Raw genomic sequence first — 27,990 nt, 5'->3', positions numbered from 1 at the left:
CCCATTTTAACATAGGAACTCCTAGATATTTTATTTGGTAACAAGAGTCAGGCAATGGCAGACAAAGTCATGATTGAGTAGTCTGGCTGATCTGAGCCTTGCACTCTCAAGGGGACACCAAAATAACTTTCCCAGAAACTTTCCCCTCCTCTGCAACCCCTTTCAGATTTCTACTCCCTCAGTAGCAAAACTCTGCCCCTTGGAGAGTATGCATCCATGGTCTTCATTTCCTCTGATAAGGACCTTGTTTGCTTTGAATCCATGTGTGAAGTGGAATGCAAATGACGGGGCTGGGGGAGAGAGAAGAGCTATGGGGAGGAGTGCCAAAAAATTACGCACGGTGCCCAAAAAAAGACATTCTATTAGAACCAGAATGGAGAGTGGGAGGGAGAACAAGTGATGCGTAGCAAGCCTACCGAAGACCCTTCGGTGTTATGAAAACAGATGGAAGTGAAATCATGCTTGTGTTAAAAGACTTGATAGGTCGCTGTGTGACTTGCCAAAGATTTGGAGACAAGAAATGAGCGAAAGCAGCAGCCACTGGGAAAGAGGGGTAGAAGTCCTATTTCCTCTATAGCAAATATTTTGTTGCTCCCAGGTACAAAGGCACATGCGCATCGGCAAGGCAACATGTTTATTTAGACGAGTTAACTTTTTAAAAAATAAATAAATATTCGTCAAGCTCTCAGCAGCCAGTGCCAAGTGGCTGTCGGGGCTCAACAGAATAGAGCTTGCAAGCCTTGTTCTGACGGCACTCTATTTTTGCTTGACTTGCACTCCATGACAGCTGCTGGCCGCCACGTTTTAAAAATTATTTTTACAGGAAAGACGACAATATTGATGGTTGAATGCCTCTTTCTAAACTAGGAAAGGTAAACACGCCAGATTCTAGGAAAACTTCCAAATGGCACTTTTTAATTATTATTGGAAGGAGGGCTGCCATCCCCAAAGGATATTTTTTTTAAAAAAAATAAAATCATTAGCTAAGTCCTATAAAATCACGACAGATATTTTATTGCGGCCTCAATTCATAGGTGCCACAAGGAATGCTCTACATATAGTCCAGTCCCTATGCACCAGGGAACTATGAGAGATGGGCAGATCATGTAGTACGTTCCCATGACAGTGCTGAGCTGCTGAACAGCACCCAGAAGTGGTATCTTGTGGGAGTCATACTGCAGAAGCAGCATGGCCTTTGTAGGGTAGGTCCTGTCTCAGTAACCTAAAAAGGGATCCAGGAGGGATCCTGGAAATAACAGGCTAGTTAGCTTAATGTATGTCCTAGGAAAACTGGTAAAAAGTATTGCTAAAGACTGAACAAAAAAGAAAACAAGCTTATAGAAGATCCAGTCTTGCTGAAGCAGAACCAGCGTAACAGAATAAATGATACAAGAAGGGAAACTGCAGTCCAAGATAGGAAAAGAGCGGTGGTAAGGGAACACCTAGCTACTTTTAAATGAATTCAAATTAGGGACTGATGAGCTGCACCCAAGGATACTAAAGAAGCTAGCATACGTAATCTCAGAGCCTCTGTCTATAATATTTGAGAATTCCTGGAGAACAGGTGAGGTCACTACCGACTGGAGGCAGGCAATTTTTGTCCCCATCTTCAAAAAGAAAACTGACCAATGAGCTTGACGTCGATACCAGGAAAGGTTCTAGAGCAGGCAATCAAGTGTGAGCACTTAGAAAAGGATAGTTGTGATAATTAAGACCCAGCATGGGTTTCTGTAAAACAAAAACAAAAAACCTCATGACAGACAAAACTCGTTCTTTTTTGATAGAGTTACAAACTTGGTGAATCAGGGGAATGCTGTGGATGTAGTATACAGTCATACTTTGGTTGATGAACGCCTTGCGACTTGTACGTTTTGACTCCCGATCTCTGCAAACCCAGAAGTGAGCGTTCAGGTTTGCGAACATTCTATGGAAGCTGGACGTCTGATGGGGCTTCTGCGGCTTCCGATTGGCTGCAGGAGCTTCCTGCAGCCAATCAGAAGCCACGCCTTGGTTTCCAAACGTTTTGGAAGTCAAACGGACTTCCGGAACGAATTCCGTTCGACTTTCGAGGTACAACTGTTTCTTGATTTCAGTAAGGCTTTTGACATGTGTTTAACATGTGTTAATGGGATGCGTTCTCTGTCTTGAATGCTTTCCCAACTTCCAGTAAATACTCCCCAAACTAATGAACAGGTCAAGTAAATTCTTTTCTGTAAATAGAAGTATTGGCTCCTTAGGAGAGAAACCTCCTACTAGTCACTGAAGGTATAATGGAGCTCTCTAAGAATTCCAGAGACAGTGCCCAGCACACTCTGTTCTGCCGTTCGCCGCATGTCCTTTGCCCAGCTGGCTGCCACTCTAAAGTCAAAATAGTAGAGACTAAATGTAAGTGCTTCTCCGCTCAACACAGAATGCTGCACCCTCCTTCACTTAGGAAAGATGCTATAAATATAGAAGCAAACATAAAGGAATCTGCATTTGCCAAATGCCAGTAGAGACATTGTTTTTCCTATTCTAAAAATGACGGAAGGGGAAATGGCAAGAAGGGAGGGTGCTTTCTCCTTAGGTGCGACATACTGGCTTTTAAGAGAAGTGGCTGAACTACTGCGTGCCAGAATGATTGGTAGGTATGAGTGAAGAACACATTAAAAACACATAAAACCCTGTGCAATACATAGTAAGGTTGTCGTAATCCCAACGCTAGGCTTTTGCCAAATGTCTCACTTTTTCCCTGAGTGCACACCTACTCTGCACATCAACCATGTCAAGTGTTTTTTGAGTTGTGCACGTTCCTGCATTTAATAAAGCAGTAGCTACTTTGTGGAGAGGAGACTAATTGCAAAACCATATACATCCTACATGAATTCATTCCCATATAAAAACCAAGAGGGAGAGGAGAAGGTCCCTTTGGCTAATGGGGCACCATCAAGGTTGGCAAACTTGGAATGTGGCTTTCTTCCCCCACACCTCAAATTCTGCATCTATATGCATGGATAATAAAACATTTTGTATTTCAAGATTGATTCATTGCTGGCCCCACATAGCCAAATCTGCATATCCAGTAACCCACTGATCCTGCTTAGCTGGAATTATTGCTTTTCTTCATGTATGACTCTAAATCTGAATAAAATAATGTTTCCTATTTAACCAACATACTCAGATCTTTCACAGTTTTGCTGGTTTGCTCTGGTGATAATAATTCCCTACCTATCGTGAGGCTCTTTATCCTACTACCATTAGCGTTGAGTTTTTGAGTGGTGTCACAATTTTACATGGTAATCGTATGCAGATCTCATAAATAAAATCACATGGATTGTTATTGCCGATTGAATTAAGAATCAATGTGGGGAAACAAGGTTCAGACTGTAGTTCAATGGTACAGCACGTGGGTTATGGCCAATGCTAGTCCTACTCAAGAGTAGACTCACTGAAATTAATGGATATGACTAATTTGGGGTCATTAATTTAAATGGGTCTACTGTGGGTAGGATTTAGCTGGCTTCAACCCTGTGTGTCCTGTACTTACCTTGACAAAAGCCCACAGGGCATGCATCAACAAGGCAAGCCTATTATTTCAGCACCATGGAAAGCTCCAAGTGAGCAACTTACTCCAGTGAAGTGTAAGGCTGGACTGAAGCCTTTGATACTTCCTGGCCAGATCAACCCTTCCAAGCCCTGCCCTTTCTTTGAAAAGTGGATAGCCTTAAAGGGGCAGGGTTTTGGCTTGGAACCTAGTACTCCTGCTCCTCTCGGACAATTCCCTCTAGGCCAGGCATCCCCAACCTGCGGCCCTCTACATGTTTTGGCCTACAATTCCCATGATCCCTAGCTAACAGGACCAGTAGTCAGGGATGATGGGAATTGTAGTCCAAAACATCTGGAGGGCCGAAGGTTGGGGGTGCCTGCTCTAGGCCCATGGCCGACACTGATGGCCTGACATTCGGATGACAGTCAGTGGTGTGGAGAGTGCCAGTTCCTCAGGGCATGCAGACTCCAAGGGCACAGTTGTCCTGATTCAGGGGTTCCCGGCTCAAGGCCCTCAATCCGATGGTCTCCAACTCAGGACTGGGCATGATGCTGTGTCCTGAGTTGATCTCAATCTCTGTCTCCAGTGAAACTTGTCTGACAGAACTGGTCGGCCCCTCCTTGTCCAAGCTGCTGCTCAGAGTGACAATATGCGTTGCAAATAGAAGGTTCCAGGCTCAATCTCTAGAAACCCCCATTGAAAGGAACATATAGCAGAAGGTAATAAGGAAGGCCTGTGCTTAAGTCCCTGGGAATTCTCAGCAGCCAATGTCGGACTGGATGGACAAATAGAATGATGTGGAAGAAAGACATGATCTATGGAGGACAACATGGAGGGCAGTATTTTTCTGAATGCCAGTTGCTGTAAACCACAGGAGAGGAGGATGCTCATGTACTTGGGTCCTGCTTACAAGCTACTCATAAGCATCTGGTTGGCCACCGCAAGAACAAGATTGGCCATTGGCGTCATCCAGCAGGGCCCTTCTTGTGTTCTTAAGCAATTTCTTTTCTTCCAGGATATCTAGCTATTTATTTTCTATACCACCTTTCATCCAAGGATCATAGGGCAGTTTAAAACATACATACATTCGTACAATAATAACTAATAAAAATAATACCCCTCCCCCACAGTTCAGAAGGCCAAAGATTGTCTAACTAGTGAAAAGCCTGAGAGAAGAGGAATGCTTTTGCTTGGCACCTAAAGATATGTAATGAAGGCACCAGGCAAGCTTCCCTGGAGAGAGCATTCCACGTGGATGGTGAGGGCATCCAAGAATGGTACCCAAGAAGCAATTACCGTATTTTTCGCTTCATAAGATGCACTTTTTTCCTCCTAAAAAGTAAGGGGAAATATCTGTGCGTCTTATGGAGCGAATGGTGGTCCCTGGAGCTGAATTGCTCAGGGGCCAAAAGAGGATCATGTTTTTTTATTTTACAAAGAGAAAAGGGAGTGTTGAAAGGACCCCGCTCAGCAGCTGATCAGCAAGAGATCGGGAGAGAGATAAGAGTCCCTGCTCCCTTTCAGCCCCGCCCTCCTTTGTTGAATGTGCTGCAGAGGAAGGTTGTTTGTTTCCCCAGCGACATGTGACTGGCTGATTAGATTATCTGTCTAGAAACTGTAGGAAAGGCTTCCTTTCCTTTAGAAGCTTCAGAAATGTGAGTTGAACCCCATAAAAATGGGGCTTTTCCTCTTTGCTTTTCCCCTTTTGCAAAAGGAGCTTTGCTTTCCCCCCTTTGCAAAAAAAGCTGCAAAACTTTTAGCTGATCCTCAAAAAAACAGGGTTTCTCCCTTTACAAAAAAAGCTGCAAAACTTTTAGCTGATCCTCAAAAATTCAGGGCTTTTCCCTTTGCAAAAAAAAGCTGCAAAACTTTTAGCTGATCGTCAAAAAAAACAGGGTTTTTAGAAGAGGAAAACCGGGGGGGGGGGGGGTTTCTTGTTTCCTCCTCTAAAAACGAGGTGTGCCCTATGGTCCGGTGCACCCTATGGAGCGAAAAATACGGTAAACCAAACTGAAAAGTTCCAAGGATAATACCAAACTAAGTTATTCTCAGAGTAGAGCCATAGAAGTTAATGAACCTGTTAGTCACATCCAATAACTTCAATGGGTCTCCTCTGAGTAGGAGGAGGATAAAACCCAGTGGAGTATTTTTCTTCCCTGTCCTAATCTTGAAACAAGGATTAAAAAGCTGAGTCCTGTTTACTGGCCTAAGAGCTTGAGTTTTATGCATTTTGAAAAAAGAAATAAAATGTTGATTAAAACAAGAGAACAATAATGTGTGTTTAAGAGCAATAGCCTATCTATGTGAGTGGGACAAGGAACGGCCATGGGGAAGAGACAGGATGAGATATTGGAGTGGCTACTGCTCACTTTAGAATTGCCACTCTGGCCGCAAAGTCAAAAAATAGATTCTTCACAAGAATGTGAGAATTGCCATACTGAGTTGGACCACAAACCCCACATTTTTCCCCTGGAGAGCTGGACTTGTCCCCACCACACACCAAAGAACAAAACTTTCATAGAATCCCCAGAATATCTCTAGATCCCGTTCCCTTGATGCTTAAAACACCTGTTTCCTGGAACTGCTAATTTTAACATGCAAGAGAAGAAGCTTACTCCATAGGAACACGAGGTAATCACAACAACTGCTTTTAGAAATACTTGCAGCCAAGTTGCTACTGCTCTATTACTACCTGTCAGGTTTGAGGTGTTCCCTGGAGTACCCAGCACCACACACCATTTTAAAACTATTGAACACTTCCCAAGGTTCACAAATGAGTGCAGACGTATGGGGAGAAAACATGTCACACACACACACAAAAACTGAACAGGCCATACTGCAAGTTGCACAGCCATCCGAACAGAAATAAACACCCTGCTTTAAGGAGAAAATTGCATTCTACAAAATACTGCAGTTTGAGTACGCAAGGGCCTGGTGACACCAGTAGGCAGCTATACCTGAAGCCTACCTGAGGCAGGTAGTCACCATATCCATCTCCCTGCAGTCATTTGCTGATGCTACAGTTGGGGGCTTGATCCAGTGGCTGACAGCTGAAGCCTCTGGATTGCAGCAACATGCAGTGAGATGCTGTTTGGTCCAGCAGCCCAAGGTTGCACCAGTACAGTTGGGTACACCAGCATATTAGTGACAATATACAGATTTTTGTATGCAATTTCACCTAATATACAATTTCTCCCAAATATAATGTATCTTTGCATGCTGTTTTCACTAATACCTGCATTTACATGAGCATGTTACATCAGCACACGTGTTTTTGCACACATTACTTGGCGGGAGGAACTGCACTGCAAAACTCAGAAAAGTGCGGATTCCAAAGGATGGCTGTGTGTCGGTTTGCATGTTTCGCAAAGGGCGGATTAATTAATCTGGCCTTTATCTGTGAACTGAAGCAAATTTCTCCCCTATCCCTAGCCAAAGTTGAGCACAATGGGCTGTTCACCTGTGTATTCACCCTATTAAAATGCCTTCCTTTTGCCAGCAGGCAAATAATTATTTGTCACGGCAGGCCTTTGGCCACTAATTATCTGTTGTGGCAGGATCTTCTGAAGATGGGTGTTGTACTGCAGGGTATTAAATAAACAAGTAATCAAGTAGGTAAATACTCCCGTACCTGGCATATGCCACTGATGCACATATCCAGAGATTTGGCATTGCAACGAGTACCATCCAGAACTTTGGGGGCAAGCTCCACCACCAAGGGTTTCCCCAAAGCTTGGCACTTGAGGGCACATGGAGAACCGGAATCATCATAGACAGGGATCCATTCATAAAAATGCCCTTGGTACTTGACGTCATTGTAGGCTGAACACTGCTGAGCCCGAAAATCACCAGCATCTGAAGGGCAGTCCTGGAAAGAAAAGGAGAACAACATTTTCCTCCAAATCACATGTCTCATTCCACAACTAAAGCTGCATTTTTACTCTCCTGTTTACCTGCAAGTAAGCCTCATTTAACCAAACTGGACTTACAGCTGAGCAGGCATCTATAAGGTTGGAGTGTGTATTATTCTTTCCCTGACTGACAGAGCACTCCTAGGCAGGTCTACTCAGAAGCAACTTTTACTGAGCTCAGTAAGACTTACTTTTCAGTAAAATGTATGTAAGACTGTAACCCAGGCATAGGCAAACTCCGGCCCTCCAGATGTTTTGGGACTACAACTCCCATCATCCCTGACCACTGGTCCTGTTAGCTAGGGATGATGGGAGTTGTAGTTCCAAAACATCTGGAGGGCCGGAGTTTGCCTATGCCTGACATATAGCAAGGGAAGGATAGAAACGACTTCAAACACCACCATCATGTATTGCTTATGAACTTTTTTGCCATTATTTATTTGTTTGTCACTTAGGTTAGCTAACAATATACCATAATTCTCATATCTGGTATTTTATACCTGCTGCATGCAATAAAGCAATCAACATAAATATATATAGTTTAGCCAAGTATAATCTGTAACAAGATAATACTGTGGGACTTAAGTAACCACCAAGTCATTTAATTAGCCTTTTCAGATTCTCCATAAAGCAAGAGGGAGTGACATGAGAAATAAGACAAGGATGGGGGGAAAGGGACATGCTAACAGACTTATTTTATTCAAATTACTCCTAACACTGCATGCTGCTGAATTGCATCTTCTACTTGGTCATTACAATAGTGAACAAATAAACTCCACTTCTGTATAAATAATTCACATTGATGCCTTCCTTCTTTTATATTTATAAAGCTTGCAAGCTTGACCAAGTAAGCAAAATCCCATTATTTCCCTTGATGTTAAAAAATGTGTCCTCATATAGTGGTACCCCGGGTTGCGTACATAATTGGTTCCGGGTTACAATTCGTAACCCGAAAAGTACGCAACCCGAACAAGCGTGCGAAAAACCCGAAAGTAGCGGTTTGCGCATGTGCAAACGCATCTGCGCATGCATGAACTGCGCAGAACGCTTCTGTGCATCCGTGTGTCGCACGCGGTCTGGGTTGTACTTCCGGGTTACCGGCGTTCGTAACCCGAAAAGCACGTGACCCGGAGCGTACGTAACCCGAGGTACGACTGTATTGGGCTGCTAATTTAAGGTCAGTCCCAGGTTGCAGGTTGGGGTTAAAGAATGCAAAAGTCCTGCTGGATCAGGCCAAGGGTCCACCTAGTGCAGCATCCTGTTCTCCCATTGGCTGACCAGATGCCTACAAGCTGGACATGAGCACAACAGCACTCTGCCCACCTGCAATTCCCATCTGGCATTCAGAGGCATAAAGGCAGGTCCTGCACCTGAAAAACCTGAAGGCCCTTGCATTACCATATAACAAAACTAGGATTTATTGAACTATTAGTATTCAATTAATGCAATGAGCGCTTGGGATTGAAAAGACACAAGGGCAAGGTATGAGTTTATGCGGAAAATATGGATTAATACAATGCTTTGTTTTGTTTTAAAGTATTTATTATTATTTTTGCTAAATGATGGCCAAGTCGTGTTGGCAAATGCACAGCAGGCTTCTTGGCATAGAAGGACGTAAGATTTATGCGGAAATGGCCTAAATAAGTGTGTTTACCCCCCCCCCCAATGAATAGGACCCATAAGGATTATCTTAAACAGTTCCATATTCTGCACATCATAGCGTTAGAATGTAGCCGTATATATAGAAATGGAAATATAAAACACAGGGCTTAAGAAAGATTGAAAAATCTCATTGGGCACTATATAAAAGAATAGCTTATGTAGTTCATTTTTGCTGAGATACCCATAAAAACATCTTAAGGCATACATATATTTTTATTTTAAAAGCAAGCAGGTGAACAGAAGTGGTTAATAATCCCAGAAAACGCTTTCGCTGGTAACCGCAAATCCATTTTATGATTGAAATATCATTAGTATTATTCTGAGACCTACTTATTCCACTTCACTCTTCTGATCTTTACTATTTATACACTTACAAATCCAGATGAAATGAATTTCATGGTAAAATGATTCTTGTTGTTTTAATAAAAACGACATTCGTATTCTCTAGGTGGATTTTAGGGGTGTAATGTACCAAGGAGTGAAGCAGTCTTTGCAGACAAGTCAATTCTGCAATGTTATATACTACCGCATTACTCACACAAGTCTGTAACTTTGGCAAATTCCGATCAAAGCTGATACCGAATTCCTTATTTGCAAAATGTTACTAGGAATAGTTGACAGTCTAACCCCCCCTCACAATCATTCATTCATTCAATCATTCATTTATTATGGAACCCCTTATATGGGATTTGTATATAAATTTTCCCTCGGCTCTTTTTGCTGGCCCATGTAGGACCAGCATGGATAGTTGGCCCCGGTGAATATCTGACATTTTCTCCCCTTATGGCTTTGATCTATAGGCTACCACTAAAACGAGGCTGCATTTTAAGCTGCATTTTAAACTGTATTGTAACATATTTTAATCAACTGTTGTTTTTGTTTTGTTTGTTTTTAAAAATGTTTTTACTGTATTTATATTTAGTGTTAGCCGCCCTGAGCCTGGTCTTGGCTGGGGAGAGCGGGGTATAAATAAAATTATTATTATTATTATTATTATTATTATTAGCTGGAGCAAACTGCACATACACCCTGTCTTGTAGGAAATATGGGATCCTTGGAGGACGGCATAGTTCCATTGTCATGAAGGAATTCCATATATATGTATATATTCATATGCCAAACATGTGTGATTTTTGTGTATTTCCCATGATCTTGGCCTGAGAGTATTATCAGGCAACTCAGAATTAAATGTAATATACAGATGGCAAAGCAGGATGAAATGGAAGAAGACAGGTGGGTCTTATTTGCAAAAAGAGGGAGCAATTAGGAATTGTATCCGATATCGGAGTTTTTTGTTGTTTTTTTTCATCTACCAGACTTGACTCACCCAAGTGTTTGTTCCACTGGTAGATGCCAGCAGTTTGCTCCATTATGTGGCTCAAGCCTTCCAAAACCCATCCAAGGAAAAAGGAGGAGGGGAGACCGTAGCAACTCAACGTCTTTTTTTACAAGACTTGTGCGCTGTCTTGGTGGAGAAGCCATTTGGCACCAGCCAGCATTTATAAAAGTGGGCGAGGAGCTGGCTAGTTTTATGAGAGATTAAAATGATTCAATACATCCACTAAGCAGAACCTCCCACTGGAGGGTGTAACAGTCATATTTTAGAACAGTACTCCACCACCGAGTCCAGGAAACACACACTAAATTTATAAGCAAGCACTGAGTTTGTGCCATGATTCCCGTGGAACTGCAGAAAAGTCACTGGATGTAACACGGGCTGGAGATTCCAACGTCCTAACCACCTTCAAACCTTTTTAAAAGCAAGTTTCTAGTTCTCATTGTTATTTATTTAAAGCCTGTGTTATTGTTTTTTAAAAATAATAATAATAATAATAATGTCAAGACAGCTAATGCACAGAAGCAATAAAACAGCACTATAAAACTGGAGTGCCAAAATATTTGTAAAGTGTATATTCACTGTCTGGTGCAATTCCAGACTCTAGGGGAGATGTTGACTAAGGCGGGGGGAATGGATGGAATGGGGGGAATGGAAGAATGCTGCTGAAGAGGGCAGTTAATCTGACTGGGGCTCAGCAGCAGCAGGGCCAGCAAAAAGAGCTGAGGGAAAAATTATATACAAATCCCATATAAGGGGTTCCTAAATAAATATATAAATAAATAAATAAGACCAGGGGTTAGACCGAGTCCAGCCCAAAGGCCAGGCAGAACAGCTCTGTCTTGCAGGCCCTGCAGAAAGATGGGTCTTTTCCAGGGAGTCTTCTCTTCTCATGAGGTGGCCAAAGTATTGGTGCCTCAGCTTCAGGATCTGTCCTTCCAGTGAGCACTCAGGCCTGATTTCCTTAAGAATGGATAGGTTTGATCTTCTTGCAGTCCATGGGACTCTCAAGAGTCTCCTCCAGCACCATAATTCAAAAGCATCAATTCTTTGGCGATCAGTCTTCTTTATGGTCCAGTTCTCACTTTCATACATCACTACTGGGAAAACCATAGCTTTAACTATACGGACTTTTGTCGGCAAGGTGATGTCTCTGCTTTTTAAGATGCTGTCTAGGTTTGTCATTGCTTTTCTCCCAAGAAGCAGGCGTCTTCTAATTTCGTGGCTGCTGTCACCATCTGCAGTGATCATGGAACCCAAGAAAGTAAAATATCTCACTGCCTCCATTTCTTCCCCTTCTATTTGCCAGGAGGTGATGGGACCAGTGGCCATGATCTTAGTTTTTTTGATGTTGAGCTTCAGACCATATTTTGCGCTCTCCTCTTTCACCCTCATTAAAAGGTTCTTTAATTCCTTCTCACTTTCTGCCATCAAGGTTGTGTCATCAGCATATCTGATTTTTTTTAAAGTATGCATATATAATATGGACATGTCACAGACCAGCTGAATGAAGCTCACAGATTGCTGGTGATCCGTGGACCAGTTTGCATTAGGGTTTGCATTAGGGTTCTGCAAATGGTCACCAAGGTCCCTCGTTCAAGACCCCTAGCATTTTTTGCATTAGATCAGCCGTGGCAGATCTCTGGCCCTCTGGATGTTGTCCCCACAAGCCCCAGCCAGCATGGCCGCTGCTTGGGGATGATGGGAACTGTAATCCAAAGAGACCTGGGAGGGCCACAGGTGCCTCAATCCTGCGGTTGATTGATAGTATATCTTAAAGCAGTAATGGTATGGGAAGGGAGGGTCCTGCATGCCCACCTTCTGTTTTGTCCCCTGGTGCAGCTCAAGTTTGGAACAGTGAACCACTGATGATCCTTGGGGTGTGTGAAAAGGTAATGTACAAGCACTGCTTCAGGGGAAAAGCACCTCAAGGAAGTGCCACAGGCTACTACCAAGCAGCTACATTTTTATTGTTGAAGCTGCATTTCCTCCTCCTCTTCCTCCTCCTCCTCCTGGCTTTACCTTGTGGAACTTTCCATGACTCCTGACACCACCCTAATGCTTTAATTCCTGTACCTGGTATTATGTCTTGTTTCCTATCTTGCTTAGACTTGTTCTCTTGGCTTGCAGTCCTATCCTAGCTGTGGCGCAATCCTTCCCCACCCCCCAGGCTCCAATCCAGCACACATTCCTGATTCTGACTTTGGATTAATTCTTGGCTCTAGTCTCCTATATTCTGACTCTCTGGCTCTTTGCACGTTTGGCTCCGGACGAGAGAGTCCACAACAATGTGCATCAGTAGAGCACTTTACCAACTAGAAAACAAAACAGAACCTTATACAAAAGCAACGAAATTCTGGGGGAAAGATGTGGGAGACAATCCACAGAGCCACCATCAGACAGTCTAGCCCTGGACAAGAAAAATACCGCCGGCAGTTTATTTTACAAACTGCATTTACAAAGGCGCACAGATCATTTCCAGATCTTGGACCAAAGAACGCTATTGTTGCATCATAAGAATGACAGCTTTGCTCTAAAACGAGTAGCTAAGGGCGCACAACTGTGGAGTTAACACAGAGCCTGAGCACCGGGTTGGAATGAAGCACAAAGTGACCTTTTATGTTTTTCACCCCTTCTCCTTGCACAACACTGTCTAGCGACCCTGGTGTTTCTACATCTAATATCGCGCACACACACACACTTTGTAAAGGAGGAGAGGTAACAATCCAACAAACTACATACAACAAAAAAAGCCAAAATTAAACAGGAATATAATGAGGATTGTAAAATCCTTTGAAGGCAATGGTAGGCTACCCTGACCTTCGGCTACATGCCCATGCTGACAAACAGTCACTATCTCTAAACTATTCTGAGGGCTTCCATATGCTATGTGGTGTCTGAGAAATGCAGATCACTGCTCCCTGTCTAGCCATCTCTGGAGGAGGAGCTAGAACTTGGGTTGTGTTTTCCACAGTTTCAGTTGCAGTGGTTTCCTTGGGGAGGCACTGGAGACTCTATGCCTGATTTTGCTAGATAGATCATTCATGCTGGAACTGCTACCAAAGAGGAACAAAGGGGTCTCGGCATCCCCCTGCCACCTGTATCATCTCTTTGGCATAACAATCATTTCTCTAGACCCGGCTCCTGGTTTCAGTAGCTTCAGGAGTTTAGGGGCTCATGACACCTGCATGCAAGGCACATTTCTCCTGAAATATCCTTACCACTGCCAATGTTCCAGACCCTGCAAACACTTGTCTAGAGCCCCGTGAGTAACCTTCTCCCACTCTGGAAACACAGACTGTATGATTCTTGGGGCAGGAAATTGGTTGGTGTTTGTTGTTGTTGTTGTTATTGTTTGCTTGAGTTGCTCCGTTAAGGGCCATTGATGCTACTAAATAAATTAGGCCAATTATGTCATTATGTTAAACATAGCAAGTCATATATAACTCATATTTCAGGAGATCAATATATGTGAACACATGCTAGCTTCTGTGTTTGTTTTTGCTGAGCAGTAGCAGGTTAATTGGAAGGCTGTACAGAAGGTGATCTTGACATATTTTGGCACAGGAACAAAATCTAGCCCAAGTTAAACACTTTTAAAGCCCAAATTTATCCATTTAGGTGTTTAACGTTCTTCCATCAAAATCAGTTGATGGAAGACTTTATTTGAACAGAGTCACATAAATGCAATGAGTTTTGTTTCCTGTGCAGCAAAATAGAAAGAAAAATGCATTCATGTTGCACAACTGTTTAGGAATTGCACCTGCAAGTTTTGTCATCACAGCTAGGCAAAAATAAACATTTAAGGCTCTGTCATTTTTTAAAAAAACAACAACACGAAAAACACTAAGTAGGATGTCTGAAGCTTTACAGCTGCTTTGTTTTATGGCAATTAGGGCAGTCAAACAAAAAGACAGATGAGACTCACATTATTGCTGCAGGTTTTATATCGAATATTCCTGCCTTCACAGTTCCTGGAAAAAAAACAAAGTTTGAAAGGAATGACCGAGTAGAGTAACATTAAAAGGCTACCCTTTCCCATAAATAATTTTCACGAATACTGGATATATGTTACGGCTTCTCAGATTTAACTGAAAAGATGATTAAGTAAGGATGACTGTATGATGAAGCAGTTACAGCTTTTCCTGTTAGGCTTACATCTGTGCAAAGACACAACTCACTGAGACGTTTCTGAAATATTATTCATAAAGCATTATACCGTTTACCAGCAGTCTGTTTTGACAAATGATTTACAGGATTAACAACAAGAGCCCTCCAAATCGCACCATGATGAGCAAATACTCATCTTACAGGAGGCAGGGCCATAAGGCAAGGCCAGCTAGATGCCTGTGGAAAGCCAAAAGAAGAAGCTAAAGTAAAAGGTAAAGGACCCCTGGACAGTTAAGTCCACTCAAAGACGATTATGGGGTGCAGCGCTCATCTTGCTTTCAAGCCGAGAGAACTGGCATTTCTCCACAGACAGCTTTCCGGGTCATGTGGCCAGCATGACTAAACCGCTACTGGCGCACGGAACACTGTGATGGAAACCAGAGTGCATGGAAACACTGTTTACCTTCCTGCCACAGCAGTACCTATTTATCTACTTTCACTGGAGTGCTTTCGAACCGCTAGGTTGGCAGGAGCTGGGAGCAATGGGAGCTCACCCCGTCATGGGGATTTGAACCACCAACTTTCTGATCGGCAAACCCAAGAGGCTCAGTGGTTTAGACCACAGGGCCACCTACATCCCACCATAAGAAGCACCCAAGCACAAGAGCACTCTCCCCTCTTGTGGCTTCCAACAACTGGTTTTCAGAAGCATTGCTGCCTCCAACCATGGAGAAAGAACCTCGCCATTGTGGCTAGTAGCCATCAATAGCCCTGTCCTCCATGAATTGGTCTATTAATGCCATTTAAGTTGGTGGCCATACTGTGGGAACAAGTTCCGTAGTTTAACTAGACACTGGCTCTCTAGAGCAGCAATATCTCAAGGGTCAAAGGTTCCACCCACTCCTGCAGTAAGCCCTTGTATTATTTTCCAGTACTGAATAAGACCATAGTTGCATCAATTTAGTTTTTCCTTTACTGGAACAGATTTTAATGTAACCACCCCAGATCTCCTGTGTTGGGAGATTCGGCCTCTGAATAACCCCCACCCACCCCCTTCCTGTTTTGTATCATTCGTGACTTCAAAGTGCAATATGAAAGACCAACCTGCCATTTAAGCATCTCCTTAGAGAATAGGATGCTCCTCCTCCGCAAGTACGCGAACAATCACTCCAAGCACCCCAGGCGTCCCAGCCGCCTTCTCTATCTTCGTCAGGCTGGGAAATTCTTGAGGTCTGGAAACACGACAGAAAGAAAAGTAACTCAGCAGCCCAGGAAAGTTGCATATTTTGCAAATCCTTTTAATGGTTGTTTACCCTGGGGAGATTCCTAGTCTGGTGGTAATAAGCAGAGATTCCCATTCCAAAATAAATTATTATGTCAACAGAACAAAGAAGTGATATATTTGCAACTGGAAATAATCGGTCCAAAATAAAAGCGGTTTTTCTCTTCTTTCATAACTTCGTTTTCATCTCTTCTGGGGCTTCTAAATTCAATTATGAGCACCGGGCCTCGAAAAACTCCATTTCCACACCAATCTGCAAAAGTGATGTAAACAGCACACTTGAAGGAGCCCGGTCGAGTAAGACCTCAAGGCAATACGACAAGCCTCCAGAGTCATTTTGCTTACACTACAGTATTAACATAGTAATGATTGCTCACGTGCCGTGCAAGTTGTATCATAAAAAGCACCAATTCCCAAATCATGTGCCCGACAGAACAGCCAACATGCCACGAGAATGAAAGGCAATAAATCTAGCCTATTATTATTTCAACTTTCTGAAATTATTATTTTTGTTGACTTTTCTTATTGATATTTCAATGTTTTCTCTTTTTTGTAAACTGCTTTGAAGGGTGTGTGTGTGTACACACACACACACACACACACACACAATCAATTAAACAAACAAACAAAGAAAGAAACAAACCCCCTGCAATGTAGGAATTACAGCTAAAGAATCCCTGGCAGACGGTCATCCAATCTCTGTTTAAGAACCTCCAACGAAGGACAGCCCATCACCTTCCAAGGTAGATCGCTCCAACATGTTTCTCCAAGGCAGGCACCCCCAACCTGCGCCCCTCCAGATGTTTTGGCCTACAACTCCCATGATCCCTTTCTAACAGAACCAGTGATCAGGGATGATGGGAATTGTAGTCCAAAACATCTGGAGAGCCAAAGGTTGGGGATGCCTGCTCCAAGGCTTGGAACTTTGCTTAGTCTATTCACTTCCAAGGGAGGGAAAGGAAGCTTCCTTCCCATTCATTCACTCACCCACCCAGGATAGAAATTGACTAGTCGTCTGGAAAGAGGACCGCTTCTAAACAGGAGCGGCTTGCAAGAAAAGATCTTGAAGGTGCCAAGTGATGGGCTGGAGTCCGACATTCCCGTGAATCTAATCAGAAGAAAGCCTGCCAGCCTACCTCTTTAAATACCAAGCATGGGCAGCTGACAAATGATCCCTGTCCTCTGTGCATGGGAACTGCCACTCCAAAGTGCTCATCCTTCCATGGACTGGGCTAATACACACAGAGCCTGGCCTATGAACCATAAATATGAGGAGGAGGAAGACAGTGCTGGGAAGGCTGGCTCTACACGTACTCTTGTTTCCTAATCTTTAGCCCCAAATCCGGTAACCTAAAAATGCTTTAGTGCTGCTGGCCAGTTTAATAATTCAAAAAACAAGCAGTAAACTTCTTTTTATAAGCAGTAACTACTTTTCCATAGCATGTCACTCAGGTTTGAAGCAAAGCCACGGCAAACTTTATTGGGTACCTTAATTTTGTTTTCACAAAATAAAGTATGTTGACAAAGAGATTTGATCTTGGCCTTAAATGGCTTGGATTAAGTGGTACTGATGCAGCAAGATGTAGCTGCACATAAAGAACACCTAATCATCTGTATTTTCCACAGGATTATGTTTCTGACCTTTCCGGGCGTTTACACAGGTAGCACTGTCACTAGCTCAGTCGAATGCAAGCAAAATAAAAACGGAGCTCAATGGAGTTCTTAACAGTGATAAAATTGTGCACATGGAAAGTGCAAGATTGTCAAGCATGGCCCAGAGAACCCTGCAAATACAGTTGCACATCCACGAAGTGATTTTCAGGTCTAAACTTGATGTAGCTATTGTAGGGAAGCCAGATCAGGAGATTTGCAAGAGGGCCAGATCAGGACTGTGGCAAGAGGGGCTCTAAACCTGTGTCCTGAGCAGAATGCGCCCAGCACCTGCCCTGTGCCTGCTATCTGAAATGGGAGAAATGTGTCATGTGATTCTACTCAATATTGATCCAGAACAGATTCCAATGTATAGTTAGCAGAGTAAAAACTTAAAACACGTTTCCCAAAAATTGGAGCAGAGGTAATTGTATTTCATCCAGCAGAGCTTTGCTGCTACTGAAGGCAAATGAGCACAATGCTCACAAATCCAATACATCCAGGATTGGCACTGTCCATAAGAAATCCAGTTGCAGCAGACTTAACTTACCTTACAATAACTTATAATAAGTCTGAACCTTAATGCTAAGCATACTATGTACAGAACATCACAACAGAAGGAAGAGAGATAGAAAGTGAAACCCAGGCTCCTTCTGGTCCTACTTTTATAGTCAGCATGACCTTGACAGAAAGAGATAACAGAACCAGTTTAAGCCAACTGTACAGTGGTACCTCAACGTATGAATTTAATCCGTTCCGAATGCACATTCGTAGGTCGAAAAATTCATAAGTCGAAAAAAGCAATTTCCCCATAGGAATGCATTGGAAACGAAAAATTTGGAAAAATTCGTAAGTCGAGTAAGCCCCATCTAAAACTGCCAATGGATGTCCTTCGGATGTCGGAAAATTCGTAGGCGTGCGGGCACTTTTTTCATTCGTAAGTCAAAAAATTCGTATGTCAAGTAATTCGTAAGTCGAGGTACCACTGTACTCAGCTTCTTTGAAGGAATAACCCAAACACCAGGAACCTTCTGGTTGTTACTTTCACACAGAGAAGCTTCCAGAACCCTCCTGAATTAATTAGAATAGGAAAGATCTCTACACATCAGATCAATACTTTCTGCACTAAGAAATGCAAACTGACAAAAAGTTCCCACGGATACCACGAGGGCATCCAGACCTGTTTATGGGGAGAAGATGAACAGGGAAAGAGAGGTGTCCTCTCCACACCAGAGCTGAGGCCAAGTGGCATTGGCGCAGGGACTCACTGGGCAACCTTGCACATTGAGCCTTGCCATAAAGGACCTCTTTCCCAGAGTGACAAGGCACAGGGAATGCCTTCACTTCTGCCTCTTTGTTGGCAGCCAGCAGGCAGGTGAGAAGATGGAGGTGGGTGCGAGTGCCAGTGGGAGGAAACAGCAGCATTCCCTGTAGCCCCTTGGCCAGCAGTTGGAGAGGCAGATGACATGCAACCTGTTGTCCTTCCTTATTTGCCACCTGAGCCCCATGACTCACCTTAACTAATGAAAGGGCCCACACACACATCCTGCCACTCCCCTTCCCCTGTCCTGATTCCAGTTCATTACTGAATGAACATAATTATTGTATATTCTGGCATATAAGACTACTTTTTAATCCAGGAAAATCTTCTCAAAAGTGGGGGGTCATCTTATACTCCGGGTGGAGAACCTGCAGTTGAGTATATCTCAAACTCTATATTTTAACTGGAATAGTTGGGGGTCGTCTTATATGCCCAGTCGTCTTATACGCCGGAAAATACGGTAGCTGAAAATGTTAGGGTCAAATCTAAACCCGAAGATCTGGGTCTATGCCTTTCTCACCAACTTCAAAGGAGTATGCCTGCCTGTTGTGCTGGAAGCAGACTGAGAAATATATATATGCTCTTATTTAACCATAATATATTTCAATAAATATATTTTAAAAAAAATCTGTATTAAACTTCACCCTATCAATGGGCTTAAACCAGGGGGTCAGCAAACTTTTTCAGCAGGGGGCCGGTCCACTGTCCCTCAGACCTTGTGAGGGGCCGGACTATATTTTGAAAAAATATATGACCGAATTCCTATATCCCACAAATAACCCAGAGATGTATTTTAAATAAAAGCACACATTCTACTCATGTAAAAACACACTGATTCCCAGAGCATCTGCGGGCCGGATTTAGAAGGTGATTGGGCCGCATCTGGCCCCCGGGCCTTAGTTTGGGGACCCCTGGCTTAAAGCAATAAAGGCCTTAGAAAAGCAAATTAGCAAGCAATCCTCAAGCATGGGCCCTAAACAAAATATTTCTCTTCCGTGCTTGCTTGAGACTCACTATTGATGTAATGCCTTGCTGCGAACCTTAAGATTCTCCCCGGTTCCAATCAAGCCCACTTTGCCGATTTTTCTTCCCCTTATTTAAATTTGGTTTCACAGCGTAGGCAAATATAATATGAAGATATGATGAAAGCTGACAGCTAGTAAATCAAATATTATTTTGCTAGTAAATTACCGGGCCAGCTCAAACTACTTTTAACTCGTTTCCCATGGGACTAATGATTTGGGCTGGCTGGAGTTTAAGTCAACAGTGTGGGCACTGATTTAGTCAAATGGTTGCGAAGAAAGACCTGCCAGCACAAATGAGAGCTTTGATCGTTCTCTAAGGCTAATTAGAGTTTTGGAATGGGATGTCATACAGAACAATTGGTCCTTATCTACTCCTAATTTAAATAGCTGAAGAGTGACTGAACATTGTTTTGGGGTCTGGATAACATGCAATCTTCAGTAAACAGTATATTCACTGAGGCTTACTTCTAAAGAAATTATTATTATTATTATTACTGCTGCTACTATTAACCCCCCCCTTCACCCTAAGGTCCCTGGGTGGGTTACAAAAATGAAAACACAATATTAAAAACAGTTTAAAACAACTTACAACCAAAGAAATAAGGTGGGTTCTAAAAACAGCCATCTGAAGTTTCAAAAACCTCTTCTCCTAATAAACACATTTCTTTTGCAAGTACAGTCGTACCTTGGTTTTCGAACAGCCTAGTTCTCGAACGTTTTATCTCCCGAACAATCGAAACCCGGAAGTGACAGTTCCGGTGGAGCCTCTGCGGCTTCCAATTGGCTGCAGGAGCTTCCTGCAGCCGATCAGAAGCTGCGCTTTGGTTTCCTAACGCTTTAGAAGTCGAACAGACTTCCGGATTCCATTTTACTTCCAAGGTACGACTGTAGACAAAAATCCAATTTCTTCCCCGCCCCAACTCTTTGCCACTGTGATAGTTTGCCAGGGGGTGGAGTTGGTGGCCTACTGTTTGCTGCACTTCAGTGCCCAAGAGTGATATTGCAGCTTTTATGTCAAGCTGGGCCTAATGATGCAAGGACCAAGGAAGGGACCCAACCAGCATTGGCAATAGTCATGAGTGATGAGAGCTACAGTCAACAATATATTGGAGGGTCACTAATTCTCGTACCCTGATTTAGCACCGAAAGGTGATTTACCAAGGTCATGTCCCATGGAGCTGACAGTCTAAAATTTGACATGAGGTGGAAGAAGATGAAAGGAGGGATCTACTCGGAAATATGCAATTAGTCTGGCTGCATATACATAGGCTTAACTGAAGAAGAAGAAGAAGAAGAAGAAGAAGAAGAAGAAGAAGAAGAGGAGGAGGAGGAGGAGGAGGAGGAGGAGGAGGAGGAGTTTGGATTTGATATCCCAAATGAGTCTCAAAGCGGTTAACATTCTCCTTCCCCTTCCTCCCCCACAACAAACACTCTGTGAGTTGAGTGGGGCTGAGAGACTTCAGAGAAGTGTGACTAGCCCAAGGTCACCGAGCAGCTGCATGTGGAGGAGCGGAGACATGAACCCGGTTCACCAGATTACAAGTCCACCGCTCTTAACCACTACACCACACTGGCTCCCCAACTGAAGTATTGGGTGGGGAATTAAGAGACTGTTCAAAGGCCACGAGTCAGCAACAGTATCATTGTAAGCCAGCTATCAAGAAGCATTTTCATTTCAATGCACTATACCTATTAAATTAGCTGTCCAGAATAAAAATGCTTTATTATTAGATATTAAATAAAATAAGGTGTGTGTGTGTGTGTGTGTGTGTGTGTGTTTAAAAAAGACCCTGTCCTATAAAAGGCTATAAAAATGAGTGGCCAATTTATCCAATTTTGTAAAGAAATTTTCCACAATTTCCATGGGCAACATATAAAAGTACTAAAAATACTCTTGGCAGCCTTTTCACTTGGCAGAATATACTACTAGCGAAAAGCTTATTCCAAGATAGGATGTCCATATGCAGCAAAATGATAATTTTCTGATAATTCCCTGGTTTCTTGTAAGTTAAAGATTCCCTCCAACCCCATCTACCAGAAATGACAATGCAGTACTAAGATTATTGTACACCTAGGGCAATAAATCACCCAATAAAGCTGGATTTTGCAGATTAATTTTATTTCTTGATTAGCTAATTTCATTTAAGGGAAGTAAAAAAAAGCAGGCAATGAATGCAACAGGGCGGAATCACCAAGTTGCTAAAATAAAATGCAACGCTGAAGATATAAAACAATATTAAGAGGGAAAAGATACAAATGGAATATGAGCACATTATTTAGCATTGTTATATATACAAGTATTATTTAATAACATAAGATAATGTAGGTAGAAATAAATTTGGAAGGAGAGGTTCTACAATATGGGACTAAGTTATAACATGTGACAGATGACCAATGTAATAAAGAAGTATATATCCGTGGAATTAGGCGACAAAAGAAAACAGAAGAAGAACGGGGGGAAGCAGAAGGGGGGAAGTGGTTTTTTTTATTTGTTTGTTTTTACAAATTGTATAAGCTATGTATATGATATAAGCAGAAGAGTATTTTTTTCCTCATTGATACAAACCTTTGTATACATGCAGAACTCATAAATGTTGTATGTTCTTGTATAAATTATAATTTTGAGAAAACTTAATAAAAATTATGTTGAAAAAAAATAAAAAATAAAATGCAACGCCATAATCCAACTTTCTTCAACCTGGGGCTCTCCAGATATTTTGGAAACATCTGAAGAGCACCAGGCTGCCATCATCTAGCTTTTATTGTGTAACTTGCTTGTACCCAAATGCATGCCTATGCATATTGTTTTTGAGCCCAAATGAATCTGCACTCTAATAGCAGATGAGCTCATGAAGCAGGGCCTTGTCTGTGCTGGCAACAAGACACAGGAACACTCTGCCAAAGTTAAGTCCACTTGGCCCTACAATTGTTCAGTCTTTGAGCAACTACTTCATGCTTCCAGTCGGTTTTTAGGCACTATTTTAAAAATGCCCCCTCCCCAGTGCTGCTATTTGTATACAGAGAGAGATTATGGGGAATGTGACCAGCTTGGTTGCCCTAGGCCAGGCACCCCCAAACTTCGGCCCTCCAGATGTTTTGGACTACAATTCCCAACATCCCTGACCACTGGTCCTGTTAGCCAGGGATCATGGGAGTTGTAAGCCAAAACATCTGGGGGGGGTGCCTGCACTAGGCACACGACCTCATGGGCGCTGCAGGGGATGCCCCAACTATGATTTAGAACAGAGCTCAAGAAGCAGGAAGGTGCTGAATTTTGGTGTCACAAGGGGTGCTGCTGAACTTTGAGACCAGAAGGTCCATCACTGTTGTATACACACCCAGGTTTTTAATTCTTCCATTTGTAAAGTTATAAGGTCCGGTGCATTGTTTTCATTCCTACTATACTTTGTTGTTGTTCAGTCGTTCAGTCATGTCCGACTCTTCGTGACCCCATGGACCAGAGCACGCCAGGCACACCTATCCTTCACTGTTGGTAGCTTCGAGAACACTGTCCAACCATCTCATCCTCTGTCGTCCCCTTCTCCTTGTGCCCTCCATCTTTCCCAACATCAGGGTCTTTTCCAGGGAGTCTTCTCTTCTCATGACGTGGCCAAAGTACTGGAGCCTCAATTTCAGGATCTGTCCTTCTAGTGAGCACTCAGGGCCGATTTCCTTGAGAATGGATAGGTTTGATCTTCTTGCAGTCCATGGGACTCTCCAGCACCATAATTAAAAAGCATCAATTCTTCGACGATCAGCCTTCAGCTCTCACTTCCATACATTGTTGTTCAGTCGTTCAGTCGTGTCCAACTCTTCGTAACCCCATGGACCAGAGCACGCCAGGCACGCCTATCCTTCACTGTCTCTCGTAGTTTGGCCAAACTCATGTTAGTAGCTTCGAGAACACTGTCCAACCATCTCATCCTCTGTCGTCCCCTTCTCCTTGTGCCCTCCATCTTTCCCAACATCAGGGTCTTTTCTAGGGAGTCTTCTCTTCTCATGAGGTGGCCAAAGTACTGGAGCCTCAACTTCAGGATCTGTCCTTCTAGTGAGCACTCAGGGCTGATTTCTTTGAGAATGGATAGGTTTGATCTTCTTGCAGTCCATGGGACTCTCAAGAGTCTCCTCCAGCACCATAATTCAAAAGCATCAATTCTTCGCCCATCAGCCTTCTTTATGGTCCAGCTCTCACTTCCGTACATTACTACTGGGAAAACCATAGCTTTAACTATACGGACCTTTGTCGGCAAGGTGATGTCTTTGCTTTTTAAGATGCTGTCTAGGTTTGTCATTGCTTTTCTCCCAAGAAGCAGGCGTCTTCTAATTTCGTGACTGCTGTCACCATCTGCAGTGATCATGGAACCCAAGAAAGTGAAATCTCTCACTGCCCCTGCTATACTTCCTCCCCCCTAAATATTTTGTATAGAGAGGCAGGATAGAAATGTGAGTAAGTGAATCGAATAAACTGTTATGAACACAGCTTTTTGTTTCAGGGGTGCTGGCTTTTTCCCGTTTAATCCTCAACCACAGTAACTGTTGGAGATTTCTCCTGACACCTTGTTATACATGGAAATGCTTTCAGGGGGACTGAGAACCATCTCGGTCTCCGTTAACAAAAATTTTGGATCTAGTGTTATGACTTGCTTAACCAGCCAGTAGAAAACTGTGGCATGAGACAGCGAGGCAGCTTGGCCTCCTGCCTAGTCGCATGCATTCTGGTGGGAACTTTTGAAGCCAGGGAAGCACATGACTACTTGAATCCTTCTATCATTTCAGAAATGAACTGCATGTTGTTTAGGGACAGGGGAGCAATTCGCAAGATCAGGTTTTAACACAAACCTGCCCTAATTCGCAGTTTCCGAAACAATGGCGCTACCAAAACACAGCTATCCTTTGAAATTCAAACTGAATTTTGTGATGCAGTTCTGCAGCCAAAGAATGTGTACAAAAACGAATCTCTTACAGCAGAGCTTTCCAAACTTTCCTTTCATGACACACTTTTCAGACATGCATCATTTTGCGACACAGTACCATATTTTTCCGTGTATAAGACAAGGGTGAATGGTGGCTGCGGCAAGGTCTGCTGGCAACTGGCTGCTTCTGCAATTGGGCGTGCGGCTTTTGGCTGCTGCTGGTGAGCGGGCAGACGATTGGTGGCTTCGTGGATGCGTGCGATTGGCAACAGCGATCAGGCAGGCAAGCGATTGTCAGTAAACCCCCCCAAAAAAAGCTCAACAAGTCTTGGCAATCCCCCCGAAAAAGCTCCACAATGCCAAGCAACACCCCCCCCCTCCCGACAAAGCTTAACAAATCTGGGCAATCATTCCCCATTTCCTCAATTTTGAGTCCCAAAAAATAGGATTTGTGTTACACACGGGGGCATGTTATACATGAAAAAAATACAGTAATTCAGTTTTACTAGCAAACTGGAAGTTAAACTCACCCCTTTCCAGCCCCAGGAAGAGCATGGGGAGCGTTTGCACGACACACCTACACACTGCAGCTGACACAGTAACATGTCGAGACCCACAGTTTGGAAAGCTCTGTCTTACAAAAAAGTGTGCTTAAATATTTGTGGAAAAATAACATGCAAAATGCATTATATATGGGGAAATAGTTTGCAAAATTGTATGTATCACGCAAAACTGCATCTGAATAGGAGAAATTCTCACTAAAATGCATATGAGTTTTCATTAATAATAATAATAATAATACCCTAGCTCACTTCAGACACTGCAGCTAGCAAACACCAAGCCAGTGATCTCACCTCAGCTCTAGGCTCAAAGAAAGCACCCACCTCACCTAAGACCAGCCCTGGTGTAAATCTTCTAGTTTGCCCTGAGAATAACTTCTGACCCAACTGAACTCAAAACCAAGATGCAGTGAGGAAAAACTCACACTGAATGCCAGTTGCTGAGAATCAAAGAATCATAGAATTGTGAGAGATGGAGAGGATCCCAAGGGTCATCTAGTCCATCCCCCTGCAATGCAAGAATCTCGGTTAAAGCATCCATGACAGATGGCCAAGTGGAGAAAGTGCTAGGTGAGCTCAGGTTCTACTTTTGGGCTTCCCATAGGAATCTGGCTGGCTGCTGTGAGAACAGGATGCTGGCCTAGATGGGCCCATTGGCCTAATCCAGCAGGGCTCCGTCTTGAGTTCTTATGATCACAACCCATGTGCATTAATTTTATGGCAGGAGAATGGAGGGAAAGCAGCATAAATGAATTATCAGGTGTCCGAAACCACAAAGTATACCTTGTAAAGCACTTGTGGTATTATTCGCCTATATGATCCATTTCGGTGACTACAGAATAGAACCACAACTCCACACACCAGCTTTCACGGCGGACGCCAGTTTTCTGCCTCTCACAATTATATACTTGAAGTTCGAGTGACAGATTACAGGAAATGACCATATAGACAGGGTGATTTATAAACTCGTTTAAACAATGTAACTTTTATCAGTTACTCAACGTTAATCACCGACCTATGAGCAAATATTTTCTTGTATATGATCCTCTCAAGAGTGATTTGCTGAAAACATTTTTTTAAAAAAAGAAAGAAAAGATTTATATGTTGCATGTACTTTCTGGTCGAGCGTAAGGATTTCATGCTGATAAGCAGGATCATGTGCATTTTGTGAACAGAGCAGAATTAATTGAAACATATGCCTTTGTCCTGAAAAGCAGGCAAAATGTAGCACGGTTTGCATTTTTAATATCAAAAGTTATGTGTGGAAACTACTCTGGTGGCAGAATAACATAACTCATATACCGCAAAATAGTATTCTGTTTATTTGTGGATCGCCCTATTTTAAGTCTCTTGAAAAGCTTCCATACTAAAACTTCACTCCTTGTTGTACCTTAAATTAAATCAGATCTCCTCTTTACTCCAAAGCAGCAGCATTAGAAGCTCAGGTGTTGAAGAAGACCCTACATTAATTCCACTCAAACGTATAGAAGCGATGAAAACGTTACTGCCTTCCTTACATTACTGCGGGGCTCGCACAGGATAACTGGCCAAGTGTCTGCTGTATTTAGTGTTCCATTTTCAAGCAAACAATTAATGCAGTGCCCACAAACTAAATATGAGTATATGTTCAGAAATAAGACTTGCAGGCACACAGAAGTCCACATCAATTATTGTTGTTGGTACAGTGGTACCTCGCAAGACGAATGCCTCGCACAACGAAAAACTCGCTAGACGAATTTTTCTATGGTCATGCTATGGTTTTGTGATTTAGGTGACTCGCAAGACGAATTTTTCTATGGTCGTGCTTCGCAAGACGAAAATTTCAATGCATTCCTATGGGAATTAAATTTCAATGCATTCCTATGGGAATCTGTGCTTCGCAAGACGAATTTTTCGCAATACGAAATTTTTCGCCTCTGGAGGTGAAGTCAAACCGTTGTTAGCAGCACCAAAGTGACCTTCCCGGGATACAAGCCTGGGCAGTGTGTATGATGGTCCTAGGCTGCCGTGACAAGAAGACTGAAAGAAAGCAGAGCAATATGTTTGGCACCCGCTTGGCTGCAGGAGTTGCCACAAGGAGGCATACAAGGTGCCCTCCAACCGTCTTACGGACTCCTCTCCAGATCCGTGTAGAGTTTACTGCTTAGCATTTTCTTCCCACAAAGATATCCCGCAAGGCAGTGGAGGTTTAAGATCTCCTAGGTGGGCTACCTTCCCAGGCTGACAAGGCCCACCTGCCCCTCACTTTCCGCCAAAGCACATGCAGAAACCACCTTTTAACCACACACTAAGCAGACAGCAATCTATGCAATGGCAATGTTCCTTTATCATCAGCCTCGCACCAGTGCTTCCTCCACTGTCAAAGGCAGTATGCCAGTTCCTGGGAATCCCAGGGCCATTGGTCTGATCAGGAAGGCTCTTATATTCTCAAGTTCATGGACTGGAAAGGTTTCCTTCCAAGCCCAGCATCCTAGCTGCGGCATCCCATTGACCACCCCATAGACTGTGACATGAGAGCAAATCAGCCAATCACTAGAAAAGGCACTTGTTGCATTTCCAAATCCCTTAGCCCATTACAATATAGACAATGCTGGCAGTATCTATTAGATGTGTGATTTAGTTCTTGTACTTACCATGCTTGGACACACAGTGAAGGAAGCCAGGCTGGCTCTACCATTAGGCAGAGGTTCGAAG

The 27,990-nt window shown here is 43.1% G+C and overlaps 1 protein-coding gene across 2 annotated transcripts in view; it reads right to left on the bottom strand.

The window, feature by feature from the left end:
- The window catches only part of ADAMTSL3 (ADAMTS like 3), a 267,862-nt gene that overhangs the window by 153,360 nt on the left and 86,512 nt on the right, over positions 1 to 27,990 (bottom strand). For both annotated transcript variants that reach the window (XM_033166904.1, XM_033166905.1), the window contains exons 4-6: positions 15,650 to 15,777; positions 14,364 to 14,409; positions 7,158 to 7,394 (exon numbers count right to left, since the gene is read on the bottom strand). In XM_033166904.1, coding sequence (XP_033022795.1) covers positions 7,158 to 7,394; positions 14,364 to 14,409; positions 15,650 to 15,777 — 411 coding nt within the window. The remainder of the gene's footprint in view (positions 1 to 7,157; positions 7,395 to 14,363; positions 14,410 to 15,649; positions 15,778 to 27,990) is intronic.

This window comes from Lacerta agilis, chromosome 13, assembly GCF_009819535.1.
Source record: "Lacerta agilis isolate rLacAgi1 chromosome 13, rLacAgi1.pri, whole genome shotgun sequence".
NCBI classification, from domain to species: domain Eukaryota; kingdom Metazoa; phylum Chordata; class Lepidosauria; order Squamata; family Lacertidae; genus Lacerta; species Lacerta agilis.
Note: the sequence above shows the minus strand (reverse complement) of the source record. Positions and strands in the feature narration are given on the sequence as shown.